Source organism: Schistosoma haematobium (genome assembly GCF_000699445.3).
Source record: "Schistosoma haematobium chromosome Unknown HiC_scaffold_406, whole genome shotgun sequence".
NCBI lineage: Eukaryota > Metazoa > Platyhelminthes > Trematoda > Strigeidida > Schistosomatidae > Schistosoma > Schistosoma haematobium.
This window is the reverse complement of record NW_026137108.1, coordinates 102,460-123,430: the sequence shown is the minus strand read 5'-3', so window position 1 is coordinate 123,430 and position 20,971 is coordinate 102,460. Positions and strand designations below refer to the sequence as shown.

Below are 20,971 nucleotides of genomic sequence, written 5' to 3'. Positions count from 1 at the left end.
TGAAGGTCTAAGATTTGATTCTTGGAAGTATAATATATGTACACTACTTAAAGATTACACACTAAGAAAAAACAGTTGTTCAGTTTGCTTATTGGTTTTCTAGATAAAAGCTAAATCATGTCAACTATCTCTACCTAGGTTTGTACCCATATTCTACAATATATCAATAGTACAAAAAATCCTGGCTATCCAGATAAATATGATAGGCGATGAAGAGGAGAGTGAACATTACACATGTACTCACATTAATATCAGTCACTACCGTAAATGGTAAACTTCGTTCGCTTTCAATTTTTTTAAATTCACACCTTCTTTGTCTTCATCACTAGTGTTTACATCATCACCGAAGTTTAGGAATTTATCGGTAGCAATGTTTGTTTGCGGATATACATTCTCATCCTCATCATCACTTAACAAAGTAAATGTACAATTATTATTACTGCTATATTGACGAAGTATACGGGTGTTGGATGATTTGTTGTCGACAATCAGTCTAGTAGTAGGTGGACTATTCTAAAGAAAAAAAGATGGACAAATAAAAATATTAATCAAGCGACTGAAATTATTCAAAATATTTAATAATACTGAGTACAAGTAACACCGCGTAGAGCTAGTCCCGGTCCTTTAGGACCACAGTTGATCGTAAGCTTAACGAATCTACCTTGTGAAAAATAAGTCTACTGAAAAGAACGCTAACCACAGAAAACTAATTAGACCTTCAGCTGTGACTTGATGAGTCTTCATATAGAAGATTTATAGTGTCGAATTTGGGAAGTCGAGATTTTTTGAAAGTCAAGATGCCGACGCTTTTTCTGACAACCGAAAACAATGACGAATAAATGGACGTGGAATGTTTGAACAATGTGAGAGACGGAATGAGTTTTTAAGATAGTTGCAAAAATAAGACGAAACAATCTGGCTGTATTTGTAAGAAGCGAAACCCATTGAATATAGTCTGGGTAGAAAAGACAAACTTTAAAAAAGGTGTTGTCTTATTATGGTCATGAAGCACACGATGCTTCCCATATACAAGGTGTTGGCCCATAAATGCCTTGATAGGACCAAGGGTGGGGAGAGTCCGCTCTTCCTCTCGAAACGCTCTCACATGGCCACAGTATACATAAAAGCATCTTTCAAAATAAAAGCGGACATGAGTACAATGAACATCATCCAGTACTACCAAATCACCAACAGTAGGAAGGAGGATGACAAAGACTAATTTGATGAGAGGCTGTAGCTCATTCTAGAGAAATGGTCAGCAAGAGATCTGACCATTCTGATTGTGTACAAGACTGCCGCTTCTTTTCGAGTACCTATCTGGACTCTGAACATACCTTGGTCTGCGCCAATCTTGCCTTACTTTTCATTGGACAACGAAGTGACCACCACCAACGGATTGATGTTAGCAAGCTGGTTGCCACTTCTGTTGCAAGTAAGTATCGAACCGGGTGACCGTGAGTTTGACCATAAACGAAGGATGTTACGTACTGAAATTGGGCAAAGCTTGCGTAAGGACCGAGAAGCCTGGTGGTCGAAGCCTGCTAATGAGTTGGAAGCAGCAGCTGCATCTGGTAATTACCGGAAGCTCTTCCAACTCATCCGAGCCACTGGCAGCAAGAAGTCTGGTGTGAGTGAAACAATCTGCGAGGATGATGGGATGCCAATCACTAACATCCATCGACGTCTTGGACGATGGGCAGAAGTTTTCGAAGGGCAGTTCAACTGGCCTGCTGCTCCGGCAACATCGGTCAGACTGTCCTGCCCTCCATGGCCGGTGACGACTGATCCACCAAATGAGGCGGAAGTCCGCAAGGAACTCCAACTCTTGAAGCGTTACAAATCACCTGGTCCAGATGTTTTACCTCCGGCTTTTTTTAAACATGGTGGTGACTTTCTGACTAAGGAATTGACGACGTTGTTTACAAAGGTTTGGGAACTAGAGAGTGTACCAACGTCATGGAATGAGTCGATAGTCGTCCCTATCTTTAAAAAGGTTCACGTCGTTCCTGAAACAACTATCGGGGGATAAGTCTACTTCCGATTGCGTCCAAGCTATTGGCTTAAGTCATACTTCGTAGGTTGTTCAAAACCCGAGAAAGATTGACTCGCGAGGAGCAGGCTGGGTTTCGTTCTGGTCGAGGATGTATTGATCATATCTTCACCCTCCACCAAATGTTAGAACACCGCCATACTTATCAAAGGCCAACAATCGTAGTGTTTCTTGACATCAGGGCTGCCTTCGATTCGTTGGATAGGACTGTTCTCTGGGATTGTCTATTGAAGAAGGGTGTGCCTGAGAAGTTTATTAACATCCTTAAAGCCCTATATAAAAACACCCCAGGCGGAGTGAGGGCATACAACCACCTCTGTCCATTGTTCCATTCGAACAGTGGGGTTAGGCAGGGTTGCCCGATCTCACCATTCCTCTTCAACTTTGCCATCGATGACATTCTGGAAGCAGCTCTGGTGAATGTAAGTAATGGTGGTGTGGATCTGTTGCCTGGAGAAAGACTTCTTGACCTTGAGTATGCGGACGATATTGTCTTACTGTGCGATAATGCCCAAGGCATGCAATCCGCACTTAATCAGTTGGCAATCAGTGTCCGTAGGTATGGTATGTGCTTTGCACCTTCGAAGTGCAAAGTACTTCTACAAGACTGGCAGGATTCCAATCCTGTACTCACCCTGGACGGTGAACAGATAGAAGTAGTCGAGAAGTTCGTGTATCTAGGTAGCCGCAAGAATTTTTATTATTTGAACACATGAATATTGGTACAAGAGAGCGCCAATTTATATGCGCCACACAAAACAATGAAAATTCGAAGAGAAGTACAATAAAAAAACAATTAAGGAGCGCTAAAGAAAGAGAGAACAATAACGGAGAGATTGGTGTAAAGGTAGTGTGGTAGTAACGAGGGAACGAAAAAGGTACAATTAGAAGAAATCTTTCAGGTAAGGGAGACACTACCACTTTTTATGAAGAAAGTAAAAGGTTACAGCAGGATCGCCACTGGCTTCTATTCTGAGCCATATCTGATAACGTCTCTAGCCACTGTGCTGCACCATCTCTCGGACCCCAGCCAGGGAGTCGTGAAGGACCGACTGAAGCCAGCCCTTTGCAGCTTTCTTTCATACCACGACACCATGTCATGCACTGACCACCTCTCCGCTTCTTCCAACCAGTCCCAGAGTCGGCAAATAATGCACGACGTGGAATTCTCTGGGACGACATTCGTAGAACATGTCCAAGCCACCGAAGTCGGTGTTTCAAGATGGTGACATCAATTGAATTATCATCTCTGTGCCCGAACACACGATGCCGAACCACTGCATTACTGACATGGTGTTGCCACTGAATGTCAGCAATCCTTCGGAGACAGCGATGATCGAACACAGAGAGTCGTCTAACGTCCTCAACTCGGAGAGACCAGGTTTCACAAGCATAGAGCAGAACTGCTCTCACCGACCTTTTACAGCCAGACTAATATCACGAAGGCGCCAAAGGTGGCCCAGATTGGCATAAGCCGCTCTGACTTTCACTATTCGTGCATTGATCTCATCACTCACACCACCACCAGCACTTATGATGCTACTCAGGTACACGAACTTCTCGACTACTTCTATCTGTTCACCGTCCAGGGTGAGTACAGGATTGGAATCCTGCCAGTCTTGTAGAAGTACTTTGCACTTCGAAGGTGCAAAGCACATACCATACCTACGGACACTGATTGCCAACTGATTAAGTGCGGATTGCATGCCTTGGGCATTATCGCACAGTAAGACAATATCGTCCGCATACTCAAGGTCAAGAAGTCTTTCTCCAGGCAACAGATCCACACCACCATTACTTACATTCACCAGAGCTGCTTCCAGAATGTCATCGATGGCAAAGTTGAAGAGGAATGGTGAGATCGGGCAACCCTGCCTAACCCCACTGTTCGAATGGAACAATGGACAGAGGTGGTTGTATGCCCTCACTCCGCCTGGGGTGTTTTTATATAGGGCTTTAAGGATGTTAATAAACTTCTCAGGCACACCCTTCTTCAATAGACAATCCCAGAGAACAGTCCTATCCAACGAATCGAAGGCAGCCCTGATGTCAAGAAACACTACGATTGTTGGCCTTTGATAAGTATGGCGGTGTTCTAACATTTGGTGGAGGGTGAAGATATGATCAATACATCCTCGACCAGAACGAAACCCAGCCTGCTCCTCGCGAGTCAATCTTTCTCGGGTTTTGAACAACCTACGAAGTATGACTTAAGCCAATAGCTTGGACGCAATCGGAAGTAGACTTATCCCCCGATAGTTGTTTCAGGAACGACGTGAACCTTTTTAAAGATAGGGACGACTATCGACTCATTCCATGACGTTGGTACACTCTCTAGTTCCCAAACCTTTGTAAACAACGTCGTCAATTCCTTAGTCAGAAAGTCACCACCATGTTTAAAAAAAGCCGGAGGTAAAACATCTGGACCAGGTGATTTGTAACGCTTCAAGAGTTGGAGTTCCTTGCGGACTTCCGCCTCATTTGGTGGATCAGTCGTCACCGGCCATGGAGGGCAGGACAGTCTGACCGATGTTGCCGGAGCAGCAGGCCAGTTGAACTGCCCTTCGAAAACTTCTGCCCATCGTCCAAGACGTCGATGGATGTTAGTGATTGGCATCCCATCATCCTCGCAGATTGTTTCACTCACACCAGACTTCTTGCTGCCAGTGGCTCGGATGAGTTGGAAGAGCTTCCGGTAATTACCAGATGCAGCTGCTGCTTCCAACTCATTAGCAGGCTTCGACCACCAGGCTTCTCGGTCCTTACGCAAGCTTTGCCCAATTTCAGTACGTAACATCCTTCGTTTATGGTCATACTCACGGTCCCTCGGAGTATGTCGGCGGGCTTCAATGTGTTGTAAGGAGCCTGAAGAAACCCAGTGCTTATAAGCGGGACGTTTCGCAAACCCACAACTGACTGTTCCCGCCATTGTCATGGCGTCATGCAATTGCAACCAATGCTCATCTATACTTTTCGGTGGAGTGGTAGCTAGCCTTGAGGCTAGCTCGGTTCGATACTTACTTGCAACAGAAGTTGCAACCAGCTTGCTAATATCAATCCGTTGGTGGTGGTCACTTCGTTGTCCAATGAAAAGTAAGGCAAGATTGGCGCAGACCAAGGCATGGTCAGAGTCCAGATAGGTACTCGAAAAAGTGCGGCAATCTTGCACACAACCACGCCAGCGGTAGCTGATCGCGATGTGATCAATCTGAGTCCAGGCTTGAGATGCAGACTGAGGACGCCAGGTGGCACATCGGCGATGACTGTGCCGAAAGTTAGTGCTAGCCAGAAACAGGTTGTGTTCAGTGCAAAGTTGCAGTAGACGGTCCCTGTTATCTGACCTGCGACCAACGAGTCCCCGTCGGCCACGTAAACGACTCTCTTCTGTGCCTAGACGCCCGACCTGAGCATTCAAGTCTCCGGCTAGTACTACAATATCTGTCGAACGCACTTTCTGGAGAAGAACAGATAACTGGTGGTAGAACTCATCCTTGATTGCATCCGGGCTGCAATCTGTCGGGGCATAGGCGGAGATGACGAAAAGACATCGTTTCTCACGCCGATTTCTTCTCACTTTGATGGAACTTTCTAATCTAACAGCACATAACCGACTGTTAATGGGGATCCAATCGACTAGTGCTGCCTCAGCTCTAGCGCTTAGTGCGACACCAACGCCAGCAAGACCAGACGAAGATGCCACAGGGTCCCCGGATAAGCGCACGTAAAACAAGCTTTTCGAAGCGACAGATGGAGATTGAATTTGTAGTACTTCGCCAGAGTCTTGAATACGGGTCTCGGATAGACAACACACGTCGATATGAAGACTTTCCAAAGACATAGCCAGCCCTATCTGTTGTCCGACCTGCATAAATGTGCGAACGTTGAAGGCAGCCAGTTTGAATGGTGCACGTGGTTTCAGAAAAACTGCTTCAGTTCTCGTATTCGGTGGTAACATACAATTTTCAACCGGACAGTGACTCGAGAACGTTTAGATACAGTCGAATTTCCACCAAAGACGGGCCTCTGTATAAGTATAAAAGAGGGTGAATAATGTGGAAAATAATAATAATAATAATAATAATAATGACAATGATAGTAATAATAATAATAGTATTAATAATGACAATAATTGTAATGATAATAATTTGAATCAATTGATTGTTTTTCGAAGCGAGAAAAATAATTTCCATAGACATAAAGAGTTCATCATTTGTGTGTGGGCTGTGATACTGCCCGGGTGCCCAAACCGAAGCAGGTGGTTATCTTAGGGGGCCACACCCCAAGCCTTTGACCTAAAGGTCTAACCCACAAGGCAGTGGAGCATCGTAAGGAGATGCAATCCCATGGTAGCTGGTGACCGAGAATTGGTTCATACGCCATTTGTTCCCGCAGGATACTGGAGCCCATGTGCACCACTGGTTTGGAATCCGGTTAAAGCGCCGGACATTCGCTTTTCGTCCTCTCATTTTCGTAAACAACACCCCCGCCACGAGAAGGCAAGAATTAATACAGAACAAACGCCTACACTGTATACACACCCCTCGGTAATAATTCGATGTTTCTCCAGAACCAAGTATTACTAGTCGTAAGTTTTCCATCATCGGTTGTTATGATTTGAAGTCACAATATTATCTGCGCCACCTTGTCGCATCGTAACAATCATCAATATATGATGAAGAACACACTTAGGCTAGAGATAGAATAATATATTTAATTAGAGTATAAGGTATGAGGTAACACTCAACAAGGACAACGCCAGCAAGTCCTAGCCATGCCATTTGATCAACTCGAATTAATTCAATTTATTCTTCCCGCATTCCTTATTGTTGGGTTTTTCTCCACGTTGAATATTGAATATCTATTTTCCTAATTGTACCGTGTTCAGCTTTCAGGATTTTGTAGTTAGGGCCCAATCCCACTTTAAATCCACGAAAGTTTGAGATCTTCTATAAAACGCAACCTTATTTCTTTCATCAACATCTGAGGTAATAATGGTGGCGCAGAACGAAATCAGCTGTTCCATATGCTTTATCGGCGGCATATCTTGAGGGGGGCTGGAAAAGGAAGTAAGACAAAGGAAGGACAAGAAACAAGATAGACGACGTTCATGCCTATTGAAATTGAGTCATATGTGGTGAAATAGTGAAGGTGTGACTACTAAATTCCCATTATTAAGGTACTTTTTAAGCAAGAGCATTCTAATAGGTTGAAGAAAAAAAATGTAAATATGGTTTGAATGGACAAACAACTGTATGAAGGGAGGGGGTTAGAAGAGAAGCTGAAAGTATAAGATTATGTGTAGTTTTAAAATATAGTTCTGAAAAAAATTTCTGATACACAAATGGATATCTCCCTTTTGTCGAAGCTATTTCAGCTCACTTTTATCTTTAGTGAGTTAATAGGCTCATTAGCACGCCTCGTTTATAGTGAAATGTCCAGTTTTGCTTAGAATAGGATTACTCGGTACGAAGTGAAACCAATTCAACGTCACTGTGGTGGAACAAAAAGTATATTAACCAAACATTAGCAATAAAATTATTACGTCCAAAAGTCAATATAACACTAGTAATTTATAAATTAGTAACACAAAATAAAAGTTCAGAGACGTTACTAAAATCAGCTAGTTGTCGCGTATTCCGTTGAGTTTTGGTACCAAAATCCACAATTATAAATGAGTAATAACTCCGATGAGGTAAATATGACTCCAGTAAGTTTCTTTGACGTAGGATGTAATAGTAATGACACAACAGTCTAAAATGTGGATAATATTCGATTTAGAATGCAATTGGCTCGATAACGAGTGAGAATAGAACAAGGAGTGTGTGCGTAATAGTGTATTTGCGAACAGCCACAAGTGTGTCACGCTATGTTAATAACACAACGGAAAAAGTGCTCAAGGTCATTTACTAAAACAACAGGTACAGTCATTTAATGACAAATGTACATAAAGTGCAAAATTGACAAAATAAATACAAATAACATTAAAAACTATTTACAAAATAAGCTTGTCAGGCCTATCTACACATCACAAACACGATTTAAATGGGTATTTTGCATAATAAATTAGTATCAATACCACTGGTTCGTGACGTTCCAATTGAACACAATGAGTCGTAATTAAATAAAATATTCTGCCTTGAACACATGGGTGAATCGAAGTTATCTCCTCACCATCATGTTTGCCTGTCTGTAACGACATCTTCCCTCCTTTGTCATGTTGGACTTTCTTACGTTTGTGGTGTGTATGAATATCGTTTTATTCATAGAGTCTTGTTGAAATACACTGTCACTACTTGTTCCACGTTACAAGTAAATCAGATGGTTAAGTCTTCTGTTTTGTGGATTAGATATAGATTTAGTGTGTCACACTGCTAATCGTGAAAGTTATGAATCATAGGTCAGATTATGTGGTTTAGAGATGGTAAGGATAGAAAGCAAATCAAAGAATATGCAAAAGTTTAAAGTTGAAAAAAACCTTGAAGTGAGAAAACAAAACATTGAGCGACTCACAAGAATTTAGAACATCATGAGCTTCTTATGATAGGTCATGGTTGATCATCATTCATGATATTGGTGAGTTATCTGTCTAAAAACTTACAAATGACGGAAACTAAATGAGAAAAACTGAGCACAATCTTGGAGCCGTTCAGTGCAGAATCGCCAGACTGTACACAGAAGAAACCACAATGTAATTGTATGAGCAAAACAATCTTCGCACAAGAACTCTTTTTCCGCAATTTACGGAAGATTTGCTAAAACAGGTCGACAAATGTATAAATCACATGCAAGCCAGTTACAACAACCGAATACCTTGAAATGACCCTTGTGAGTTCGTTCCATATTCGGTTGTTAATTATATTTCTTATGACGGCATTCTAGATCATACAGTCTGTGTCCAATACACAACTGGAAATACCCAAGATGGAGCTAAGTTGTACAACAGATTACGGGAATCTGAATGTCCATTAAAGCAGTGGTGGCTGTGGTATTTCCACTGACTAGTGATTCCATTGTACCTGATTGAGCACTGATTAAAAATTTAAAACTAAATACATTCACTTGTGTTCATCTTTTTGTTTGTTATAAATTTCACCATTCAAGGAATTCTTGGTTAGTACATTAATTCAAATACTTTTTAGTATCATAAACTGACGTATTCGGTCCAAGTTAATACTCATGTTACCATGGTAAAAGCGTTACATATATAAGATCAGTTTATTACCAGGAACTATTCTAATATTGAATTGGGCTTGAAAACAAAACTCTGCTGATATTTTCAACAGTAGGGGATTGGCGACGCGTATTCTGTCAGTGCTTAAATCGACATACCATCATCCTGAGCAGGTTCCAAGATTAACGCTCCACCTGGAAGAGGACAAGGTGGAAACCGACTCCTCAAGACAGGTCTAGTCAAAACAAAAATTTAAAAAATGAGCTGGGAAAATTGTCAATGGGACGAATAAGAACCAATTCCCCCAGTCATGTTTGAAAAGTTGACCTCTGACATTTTTGACGGTTCTGTTATTTTCTAATGAATCAAGTAGAGCAACGCCTCAGAAACCGTGATTCGTTTCTGTCATGACAATGGATTAGCTGTTCGCCTACTTTAAGCACCAATACCTCATGATGTCACTAAGTACATGGCTGTGAAATTTCATTGACTGAAAAGCCAGTAACAGTTTAAGAAAACTAAACTTAGCTACTCTAGTTGATATAAAAAACGTAAAGGGATTTGATGCTATAAAATGGACATAAATTTAATGAATCTGAGGATTGTTCGCCAAGTTTTATCACTTTTAGTTTGGATTAGAGGTGGTAATCTGAAGCTAGAGGGCTGTGAAATGATGCAGCATTTTTTGCGAATGTGTAAATGGAGATCACTCTATTACACACTATGTATTAATAGTCCCTCTTTTTTATCGCTAAATGTATGGTCACTACATTTCACTCCCTTCATTTCGTGTTTTACTGGTTCAAGATGAGACTATTATCATTTGTCCTTATCCCACATTCGTTAGATCACTTCCCTTGCGCGAGGTTTTCTTAATTAACAATGTATTTTGACGGCTGCCTCGTTATTCCATCATGGCCGGTTGTTCTCATGTTATCTGGTGAGTTGCCATACCGATTGTGGTAGAACTACGCTCGTTGTTCCTTGGAAGCGGCTATTCTATTTGAAATGTTGAGCCTATCATATCTATGAGCACAAACTTTGCTGTACAGCCCAGACAAAAAAACTACTTAGTTACAGTGATTACACCAAAAGATTGTATTCTGGATTATTCACCAGGACAAATGAGTCGGGATTCGTGTATACTATTAATCTATAATTCTAAAAATTCTTAGCCTTTCTGAAGGATCTGACTGCAGTAAATGTCTGTCAAAATATGCCCACTTTTTGAAGTTTTCCAAAGAATAACATTTAGGCTGAGTTTCGGAACCGTAAACCTGGGACGTAATAGGAGAATAACTACAACAAACCCATTATCTTGGACATGGAGAAAAACGCTTATTGTTATCATTAATCACAAACAGTTCATTGGTACGTAGGTGGTGCGAAGAAACCATTTCATGTCTCCCCAGAAATACAATTGTACGTTATTTTAACATTGTTTATATGACGTTTGTTACATTGAAATAGATTCTCCAGTATTAAGAATAATATTTAGTTGGTCTGGAGGAAGAGCGATGAAAATTAAAAAAATTGTTAATAACCGAATAAGCATGTTTATAAAACAGGATAATGATAAAAGTTAGTATATGTAGAGAGAGAGAGAGTTAAAAACAAATCATCAATATAGTGTGGAAGTATGCCTGACAAGCCTATTTTGTAAACAGTTTTTAATGTTATTTGTATTCAATTTGTCAATTTTTCACTGTATATTCATTTATCATTAAATGACTGTACGTGTTGTTTAAGTGAATGACTTTGACCACACTTTCCGTTGTGTAACTTCATAGCATGACATACTGTTGACTGCTAACAAATACATCGTTGCACATATATCCCTCGTTCTACTTTCGTTTGTGATTGAGTTAACTGAAATCTAAATCGAATATTATCTACATTTATAGAGTGCGATTGGGAATATATCATACCTTGCATTGGATTACACTACTGGAGAGTTCATCAACCTGATTGGAATTACCAAACATTTATGATTGTGGATATTCAACACCAGACCAAATCCGAACACGCATCAATTTGGTGAATTTAAGTAAAGTCCCTAGTTTCTATTGCATTTGTAACAATTAACTTATATATATTAATATTACTATTGATCCTTAATAACTTTGTCAATACGTTTTACGTTCGTACATTATCTGGTCCACCACAATAGTGATATTTGATGGTAGAAGAAGAGTTTGCGCAGTAATGTGATAATAATGTTTATGTATTTAATAGAGCAGGTACATAGGATTCTTACAGGGATGATCGGTAATTTACAAAACTGGTTCACAGATAAGATGCTTCCCAGGTGATGTCGTCAAATATATATCAATAAGAATATAAGGCAGTATATTTGTACAGATATATGGAAGAGTTAATAAGTATTTTTTGTTAGTACCGTGCCATGGGTGCAGTTTTAATTATTTGTTTCAAAGACAGAATCGCGTCCACGCTGTAACCATCGGAAGCGCACAGCAGGTCCAAACTCGGAAATATTGTGTAAGAATCCCGGTCATGCCAAATATTTATGCAATACAACTGTTTAGCAAGATCATATGTGTTATAAAGTGAACTCGAAGAGCACTTACGATGAGTTGTGGCTTTAGAAAAGCGTATGTCATTCTGTTTCGGGCGTAAGAAGCCCCATAGCTGTGCACTGAGAACGTGGTGCCGAAAACGAAGCGAAACAAAGAGACAGTAGGTCACTTGGATATAAACTGTAAACAATGCTTAACAGTTTGTAGGAAAACAGCCAAAGGTATGAAAAGTTAGTAGATTAAACTCATACTAGCTGCCATTAACTCCGCCCGTAGCCTTTCCCGGGTTACCGCCGGTCGCAAGCACATACAAAGTAGAAGGGTTGGGCATGTGATCGGCAGTCCGATCCCGTAGAAAACAATTATTTTAGAAATACAGTAACCATCTGCAGGACCGCGCGCTACGGATTGGACGTTACTTTTAGGCCGAGGTTTTTAGTTTTATTTTTCTATGATTCTCGCAGAGCTGGATGAATTATTTTTTCTTGGAATTATGGAAGTTAACTCTATTCTTAACTATTAACATATAAACTGTGAATTTCATGCCATATGATAATTTCTGAGTTTAACTTATGGTATTTATGATCATATTCATATAATAATTTATAATCATATAATTACATATATTCATTTTGACTATACGATCAAACTATACTTTGTCACTTTGAAACCATATATAATCATATTTGACGAAGATTTGCATTCCATATCTGTATTCTATTTCTTAAGGAATATATGGTTATATCGTATATGAATGCCTTAACCCACGCACTTTATGTATCTACAGGATCTATTCAAACCTCTACCTAATATCAAGAAATATATATAACCGTGTATGTTAAAGGACTGTATTCAATATTTTATGAACTATCATTTAAATTGTATTTGGAAACTATAAATTATTTCATTTTCGAAATTACCTGTCCAGTTCGGTGAGTCTGTCATAGTTTTTTTGACAGTGTTTTTTTCCCAAAAGCTGTTTCATATATTTGTTCAAGAAGCAACATAATGATCTTAGACGGTAATAATCTTCTAAACTACTTATCTAACCACCTCCCAATTTTTACTAATACGGACTTTCAATTTATATATGTATCACGTACCGTACTTTTTTGATTGTTTGATACTAATTATCGACATTTCTAAATTACTTTACTATATAAGGCTATCTTTCGTGTCATATATGTTAAAATTTATACACCTTGCTCCTTTATATTCTATTTTGCCTCCACACAGATACTGACATAAATACTTCATCTACACTACTATCTTCCTGCCATTGTCATCTTTTGTTTTTAACACCACTAATCCTCACGATACATCCACTCTTGGTTAAAACATAGATTTTGATTTTTAGACTAACTTGAGCCCTCGGAATTGATTTTTTTTCACCCCTTTCTATTTCCAACATTCTGTTCAATCCACTTGCTATACGTCACTTTCTTATCATGCCACAAAAGAAAATGAAGACCCCTGCTCCTAGGCGTTCAGCCAAACGTAGGAAAACGACACAATTTAACACCACTACTGACACGATTTCCAACAGTTTCAACGAGACGAGCCACTCCGCTCATCCGGAAGCAGACAAGCTTTTACCAGTTGTCTCCATTCCAGACATGTTGAAAACTCTGATGGTAAACAGTGATGATAATCGCAACTGCAACCATATGGATGCTATAAAAAAGTTGCAAGTAGACATGAACATTCTCAATCCGCTTAAATATCTCATCAACCCCAAGCTCACAGAGACTTCAGATCAAATGAATGACATAAATATTTTCCTAGATCGTGTTGCATCAGAGGTATTTGGAAGAATAAGACGATCTAGCAATGTAATTGTGTTTAATATACCGGATACACATGCCCTTAAAAATATCAAATCTAGTCTGCTTAGAGCCAGCAATATGACACACGTACCATGTGTATGCATAAGATTAAAAAGAAGTCATCCTGGTATGCAATCACCGATCTTGTTCAAATTCAACTCATCTGTGGACGCCAGTGAATTTTTAAGTTCCTCCAATTCATTGAGACAAAAACAGATTTTCAAGGATATTAAGACTCTTCCGGATAAAACATCATGCCAGCGAAAAGCAGGAAGAAATAACTACAGACCATCAGCGTCAAACTCTCAAACGCATCATAATCCTAATGGTTGTAAAGTTAAGTCCGATTCTAAGAGGACGTCTAGCTTAACAACTTTGCCGCCACCGAAAAACCCTACTGAATCTCATAAAGTTAAAAACCCAGAAGAAAGTAATCCCGATGTAGGTGGTGTCCATCCTCTTAAAAATGTTGACTTAGATTAAACCCGAAGTAGTTGTGCTGATGAAGAATGAGATAACACAATCCAAACTCCTGTTACTGCAACACCCAGTTACAGTAACTGTGCAACGGATAACAGTAAAACTAATCATAACACTCATGTAACTGACCACGCACTTAACGTTGATATACTCAAACATCGCAAACCATCGCAAGTATATTGGTGGAGTTTTGTTCTCTGAGCTGGATGGTTTGGTCGTGGAGCTTTCATCGTTCTTCTGAACGACATCATCAGCACAAACTTCAGATAGAAGTGAAGTGTTCGAATTTCTCCATATGTGTTTCACAGCTTGTTCTGTGCACCTCGATGTTGATTGGTTCTTGTTGACCTTAAATTTATCATTGTTTACTTCTTTGTTTTGGTTATGTCTCCCATTGGTTTGATTTTTGTTTCTATATTTATGCATGATTTTCCTGATTGGTTGATAAATTGGATTGATTTCAATATGTTTGTTGATTGCTGATTGACCTGAGTGCCAAGCTTCAAAAAATTCTCTGGTGTTTTTAGAGTTTCTTCTGTCTAAGATTTCTACATTTTCCCAATCGAATGAATGTCCGTAGTTATCCACGTGTATTGATATAAGTGAAGAGATATCATGGCGTTTGACTGCTAATTGATGTTCATGTAGGCGTAGGTGGAGGGGGCGTCCGCTTTGTCCGATGTAGTGTTTGTCGCAGTTGGTACAATTTATTTTGTAGATGATGTTTGATTTGTTTTCCTTTGTTATTTCATCTTTTGGTTTGCATAGGATTGATTGTAATGATTTTGTTGGTTTGTGTGCCACACCTATCCCGAAGGTTTTCAGCAGTCTCGTTGCGGTTTCTGATATTCCTTGTATGTACGGTAGGGTGATCCTTTTGTTGATTTTTGTGCTTGATTTGGGTTCTGATGCTGTGTGCCGTTGGTGCTTTTTGATGAAGTTGATTGGGTAGCCGTTCTTTTTAAATATGTCCTTCAGGTACTTCTCTTCATTTTTCGTGCTGCCAGTGTGCTGCAGTGTGTCCTCGCCCTCTTGAACAATGTGTGTACGCAGTTGATTTTGTGAGCTCTTGGGTTGTTGCTGTTGTAATTGAGGATTTGATCTGTATGGGTCGGTTTCCTATATACTTGAGTTTCCAGTTTTCCTGTATCGGTTCTAGTGATCAATATATCCAAGAATGCTAGTTGGTTGTTTGACTCCTGTTCCATTGTAAACTTGATGTCGTTGAAAACGTTGTTGATCAGTTTGTATGTGTTTTCCAGTTCATCCTTTTTGACGATGACAAAGGTGTCGTCTACGTAGCGAATCCAAACTTTTGGCTTGATCACTGGTAATATCGTGGCTTCTAGTCTTTGCATCACTGCTTCTGCGATCAGTCCTGATATTGGTGATCCCATTGGTGTCCCTTTTGTTTGTTCGTAGATTTTGTTGTTGAATTGAAAATATGTTGTTAGGCATAAATCGATGAGTTCCAGTAGACTTTTAATTTGAAGTGTCGTGTATGTGGTGAGATTTGTGTCGTTGTTGAGTAGCAGGGATATAGTTTCTTTTGCTAGCTGTGGTTCAATTGAGGTGAACAGTGCTGTTACGTCGAAGGATATCATGAGTTCGTCGTTGTTGATTTGAATATCCTTAATTTGGTCCAGGAATTGTGTTGGGGATTTGATGGAGTGTTTGGCTGAATCTACTAGATGTCTCAGTATTCGTGAAATTTCTTTTGACAAATTGTATGTTGGCGTTCCGGGGAGTGCTACTATTGGACGTAGTGGAATGTTTGATTTGTGTATTTTGGGTCTACCGTAGAATCGAGGGAGTACTGGTCCACTGGATTTTATTCTCCATTGGTCTTGTTTTGTTATTTCTCCTGCTTTGACTAGCTTGTTTAAAGTCTTTGAGATTTGATTGTTTAATTTTTTGACGGGATTTGTGTCCGTCAGTTTGTATGTGCTCTTATCTTCGAGTAGTTCTTCGGCTTTGTTGATGTATTCTTCTTTGTCCATGATTACTGTGGTGCGTCCCTTGTCCGTTGGTATTATGGAAAATGGTATCAGGAAAATCATGCATAAATATAGAAACAAAAATCAAACCAATGGGAGACATAACCAAAACAAAGAAGTAAACAATGATAAATTTAAGGTCAACAAGAACCAATCAACATCGAGGTGCACAGAACAAGCTGTGAAACACATATGGAGAAATTCGAACACTTCACTTCTATCTGAAGTTTGTGCTGATGATGTCGTTCAGAAGAACGATGAAAGCTCCACGACCAAACCATCCAGCTCAGAGAACAAAACTCCACCAAAATCATCCACCTGAGCTACAAATCTTCTCCACCATCTCAAAATCATATGAGCGTAATACGCTTCTCGTTGTTCGAAAATGGGAGAATTTCGCCAAAAGGCAGGCTTCCACTCGAGAACAACTATATTTTCTCCATGAGTGTCTTCGCCAGCATGTTCTACCAACAAGTGTAAGATATAGACCTCCAATCAACTGCCCATTAGGATGGAGAATTGCCGAGCAAAGTGGAAGAAAAATGGTACACCTAATGATAACGGATGCACACTACAGGATCTGCAAATACCAACACGTCATAGAAGACCAAAAGATAAAGCTACAAAGGATGCTCACATCAGAACATTTGGAAATCGTGACAACAGCCATCGAGATATCATGCAAACGACATAGAGAACAAAGAAGAAACACCTTAAAGAAAAAACTAATCAAGATCTCAAAACCACCCATGGAAGAAAACACAAACAACTGCGTGATCAATCTGTCAAAACAACCACTGACAAATACGGAAGAACACCTGCTCCAAAAAGGATTAAACTACAATACAAGCGACGCCTCAAAACTACAGTTCTTCGCAGCACTAGAGTCATCACTCAAAACTTCCGGAATCAGTGAAGAAACACAACAGGAAATAAGGCAAACTATAGTACCGATAACTCAACAGGTGAAAGAAAACAACCAACCGACTCCACAAGAAAAAAAGGCCTTGAAAGAACTCAGAAATAGAAAAGATATTATCATAATACCAGCGGACAAGGGACGCACCACAGTAATCATGGACAAAGAAGAATACATCAACAAAGCCGAAGAACTACTCGAAGATAAGAGCACATACAAACTGACGGACACAAATCCCGTCAAAAAATTAAACAATCAAATCTCAAAGACTTTAAACAAGCTAGTCAAAGCAGGAGAAATAACAAAACAAGACCAATGGAGAATAAAATCCAGTGGACCAGTACTCCCTCGATTCTACGGTAGACCCAAAATACACAAATCAAACATTCCACTACGTCCAATAGTAGCACTCCCCGGAACGCCAACATACAATTTGTCAAAAGAAATTTCACGAATACTGAGACATCTAGTAGATTCAGCCAAACACTCCATCAAATCCCCAACACAATTCCTGGACCAAATTAAGGATATTCAAATCAACAACGACGAACTCATGATATCCTTCGACGTAACAGCACTGTTCACCTCAATTGAACCACAGCTAGCAAAAGAAACTATATCCCTGCTACTCAACAACGACACAAATCTCACCACATACACGACACTTCAAATTAAAAGTCTACTGGAACTCATCGATTTATGCCTAACAACATATTTTCAATTCAACAACAAAATCTACGAACAAACAAAAGGGACACCAATGGGATCACCAATATCAGGACTGATCGCAGAAGCAGTGATGCAAAGACTAGAAGCCACGATATTACCAGTGATCAAGCCAAAAGTTTGGATTCGCTACGTAGACGACACCTTTGTCATCGTCAAAAAGGATGAACTGGAAAACACATACAAACTGATCAACAACGTTTTCAACGACATCAAGTTTACAATGGAACAGGAGTCAAACAACCAACTAGCATTCTTGGATATATTGATCACTAGAACCGATACAGGAAAACTGGAAACTCAAGTATATAGGAAACCGACCCATACAGATCAAATCCTCAATTACAACAGCAACAACCCAAGAGCTCACAAAATCAACTGCGTACACACATTGTTCAAGAGGGCGAGGACACACTGCAGCACACTGGCAGCACGAAAAAATGAAGAGAAGTACCTGAAGGACATATTTAAAAAGAACGGCTACCCAATCAACTTCATCAAAAAGCACCAACGGCACACAGCATCAGAACCCAAATCAAGCACAAAAATCAACAAAAGGATCACCCTACCGTACATACAAGGAATATCAGAAACCGCAACGAGACTGCTGAAAACCTTCGGGATAGGTGTGGCACACAAACCAACAAAATCATTACAATCAATCCTATGCAAACCAAAAGATGAAATAACAAAGGAAAACAAATCAAACATCATCTTCAAAATAAATTGTACCAACTGCGACAAACACTACATCGGACAAAGCGGACGCCCCCTCCACCTACGCCTACATGAACATCAATTAGCAGTCAAACGCCATGATATCTCTTCACTTATATCAATACACGTGGATAACTACGGACATTCATTCGATTGGGAAAATGTAGAAATCTTAGACAGAAGAAACTCTAAAAACACCAGAGAATTTTTTGAAGCTTGGCACTCAGGTCAATCAGCAATCAACAAACATATTGAAATCAATCCAATTTATCAACCAATCAGGAAAATCATGCATAAATATAGAAACAAAAATCAAACCAATGGGAGACATAACCAAAACAAAGAAGTAAACAATGATAAATTTAAGGTCAACAAGAACCAATCAACATCGAGGTGCACAGAACAAGCTGTGAAACACATATGGAGAAATTCGAACACTTCACTTCTATCTGAAGTTTGTGCTGATGATGTCGTTCAGAAGAACGATGAAAGCTCCACGACCAAACCATCCAGCTCAGAGAACAATACTCCACCAAAATCATCCACCTGAGCTACAAATCTTCTCCTCCGTCGCAAGTATGTTTAACAGTACACAATTCTCTCCAACTTATGAAGAAGCCGAAATCAACCACAAGCCTTAGAAATAAACATCTTAAACACGTTACTCATACGTCAGGTATAAATAGTTATCCGAATTGTAATTGGCCACTTGGTCACAACCATATACCTGATAGCCTTCTTGGTCCGGCTCCCAATATGTATCAGATGTTATATCCAATAGCAATGAGAAAAGTGTTTTTGTAATTCCGCCGGCTTTCCTGCCGGCAACGGTAAACATATTCCACATGATGACAAATCGGTTGAATCTATTTCCCCTCGCAACACGACTCTTACCTGAGCTAATCCTATGAGTATTCATGAAACTACCAATCGCGATTTATACTCTAACCTGCTTCACTATGATGACTCTGAGTTTCTTATTCTTTCGTTCAATGCCCGCTCTCTGTCTAATAAAATTATTCATCTTAAAACTCTTTTATTCCTTGTAAATCCAACCATTGTACTTATTACGGAAACGTGGTGTAGTTCATCTATATCCGATCATTCCTTGAATGTAGATAACTACGTTTTCTTTAGAACCGATAGATGTTATGGAATAGGAGACGGTACAATTATCTATGTCCGTTCAGACACTCAAGCGTGCAAATTTGAGGATAAATCCCTTGATGCTATAGACGACTCCACTTGGGTTACTGTAAACTGTGGATCCCAAAATTATTTACTGGTGGTATGCATATATAGACCACCTCATGCGGATACTAAGTTTGACAGATTACTAACAAACATATTTTCCATTGCTTCGCACCAACCGCATACTTTTAAAATCATCGGAGGCGATTTTAATCTGCCAGAAATTACATGGGGCTTGACTCCGGTACCAGGTCGATATAACAAGCCAGTTGAAACATTAGAAATTTGTGGATGGGTTCAACAGGTCCGAAAACCAACCAGGGGCAATAATACACTCTTTAAACGCCATACAATTGAACTCTAAAGCTTCAATGACATACCAGAGCAGACATTTTGATCAATAAACATGGGAACGGATTGGAACTCTCATTCAATGTTTACCATGGGAAACTTATTTTACCACAAATAATGTTGACATTGCGCTTTCCAATCTATACCACAACCTGATATATTGTCTTGACTGCACTGCTCCAGTTATTGGCCGTGTGGCTTATAATGCTAATAGGGGCCAAAATACTTTTAAATGAAAGCTGAGGAAATTAAAATACCGCTACTATGAGCAGAATGATGTGTATGCACTTCAGAGTATACTTAAATTAATCGACAGAAATGCTTCATCTAAACGTAAGTATTTCATGAATATAGAAAATAAAGCTCTACGTAGTAAAAGCCCAGAATTATCAATACTTCGACTTTTTAAATCCCGTGTAAAGTCAAATTCCCTTGGCACGACTAAATTCTTCATAGTTAATGGAAGCATTGTTAAAGACCCGAATACTATAAGCGAACGATTCAGCAAGCACTTCTCGCAGTGCTACAAAACTGGGACTGAAAACTCCATCATTACATTTCCAATGCTGACATCCAGACATCTGTCGAAAATTGATTTTACACCCTCCAACATCAAGCAGGCCATAGCTGCCCTGAAAAAGTCTTATGATGGTGGACCTGACGGGACACCTTCATCATTTGTGAAATATGGAAGTAGATAATTTCCACTATTTTGTTTGAAACTTTTCAATCTATCTATGGAATATGGGACCTATCCATCTGTATGGAAAACATCCCTTATCACCCCTAGATTCAAAACATGACCACGTAGTGATATTATTAACTAAAGGCCAATTAATTTGACATCCGTGCTCTCAAGAACCATGGAAAAATCATCCACAAACAGCTACTATCATTTTTACTTTCGGCTAGTCTGATCAGCCCATCCCAACACGGGTTTATGACTAAACGCTCATGTTTCACATCGCACCTGGAGTTTTTTTTATCGGATTACCCAGAGGAGAGA

The 20,971-nt window shown here is 39.7% G+C and overlaps 1 protein-coding gene across 1 annotated transcript in view; it reads right to left on the bottom strand.

Annotated features, from left to right (window-relative positions):
* Nucleotides 1-258: 258 nt before the first annotated feature.
* FUT8_14 (Alpha-(1,6)-fucosyltransferase) overlaps nt 259-20,971 on the bottom strand; it is a gene marked incomplete at both ends in the record, with an annotated part of 50,121 nt that continues 29,408 nt past the window's right edge. Inside the window, one exon of the mRNA XM_051219264.1 lies at nt 259-513. Coding sequence (XP_051063973.1) covers nt 259-513 — 255 coding nt within the window. The remainder of the gene's footprint in view (nt 514-20,971) is intronic.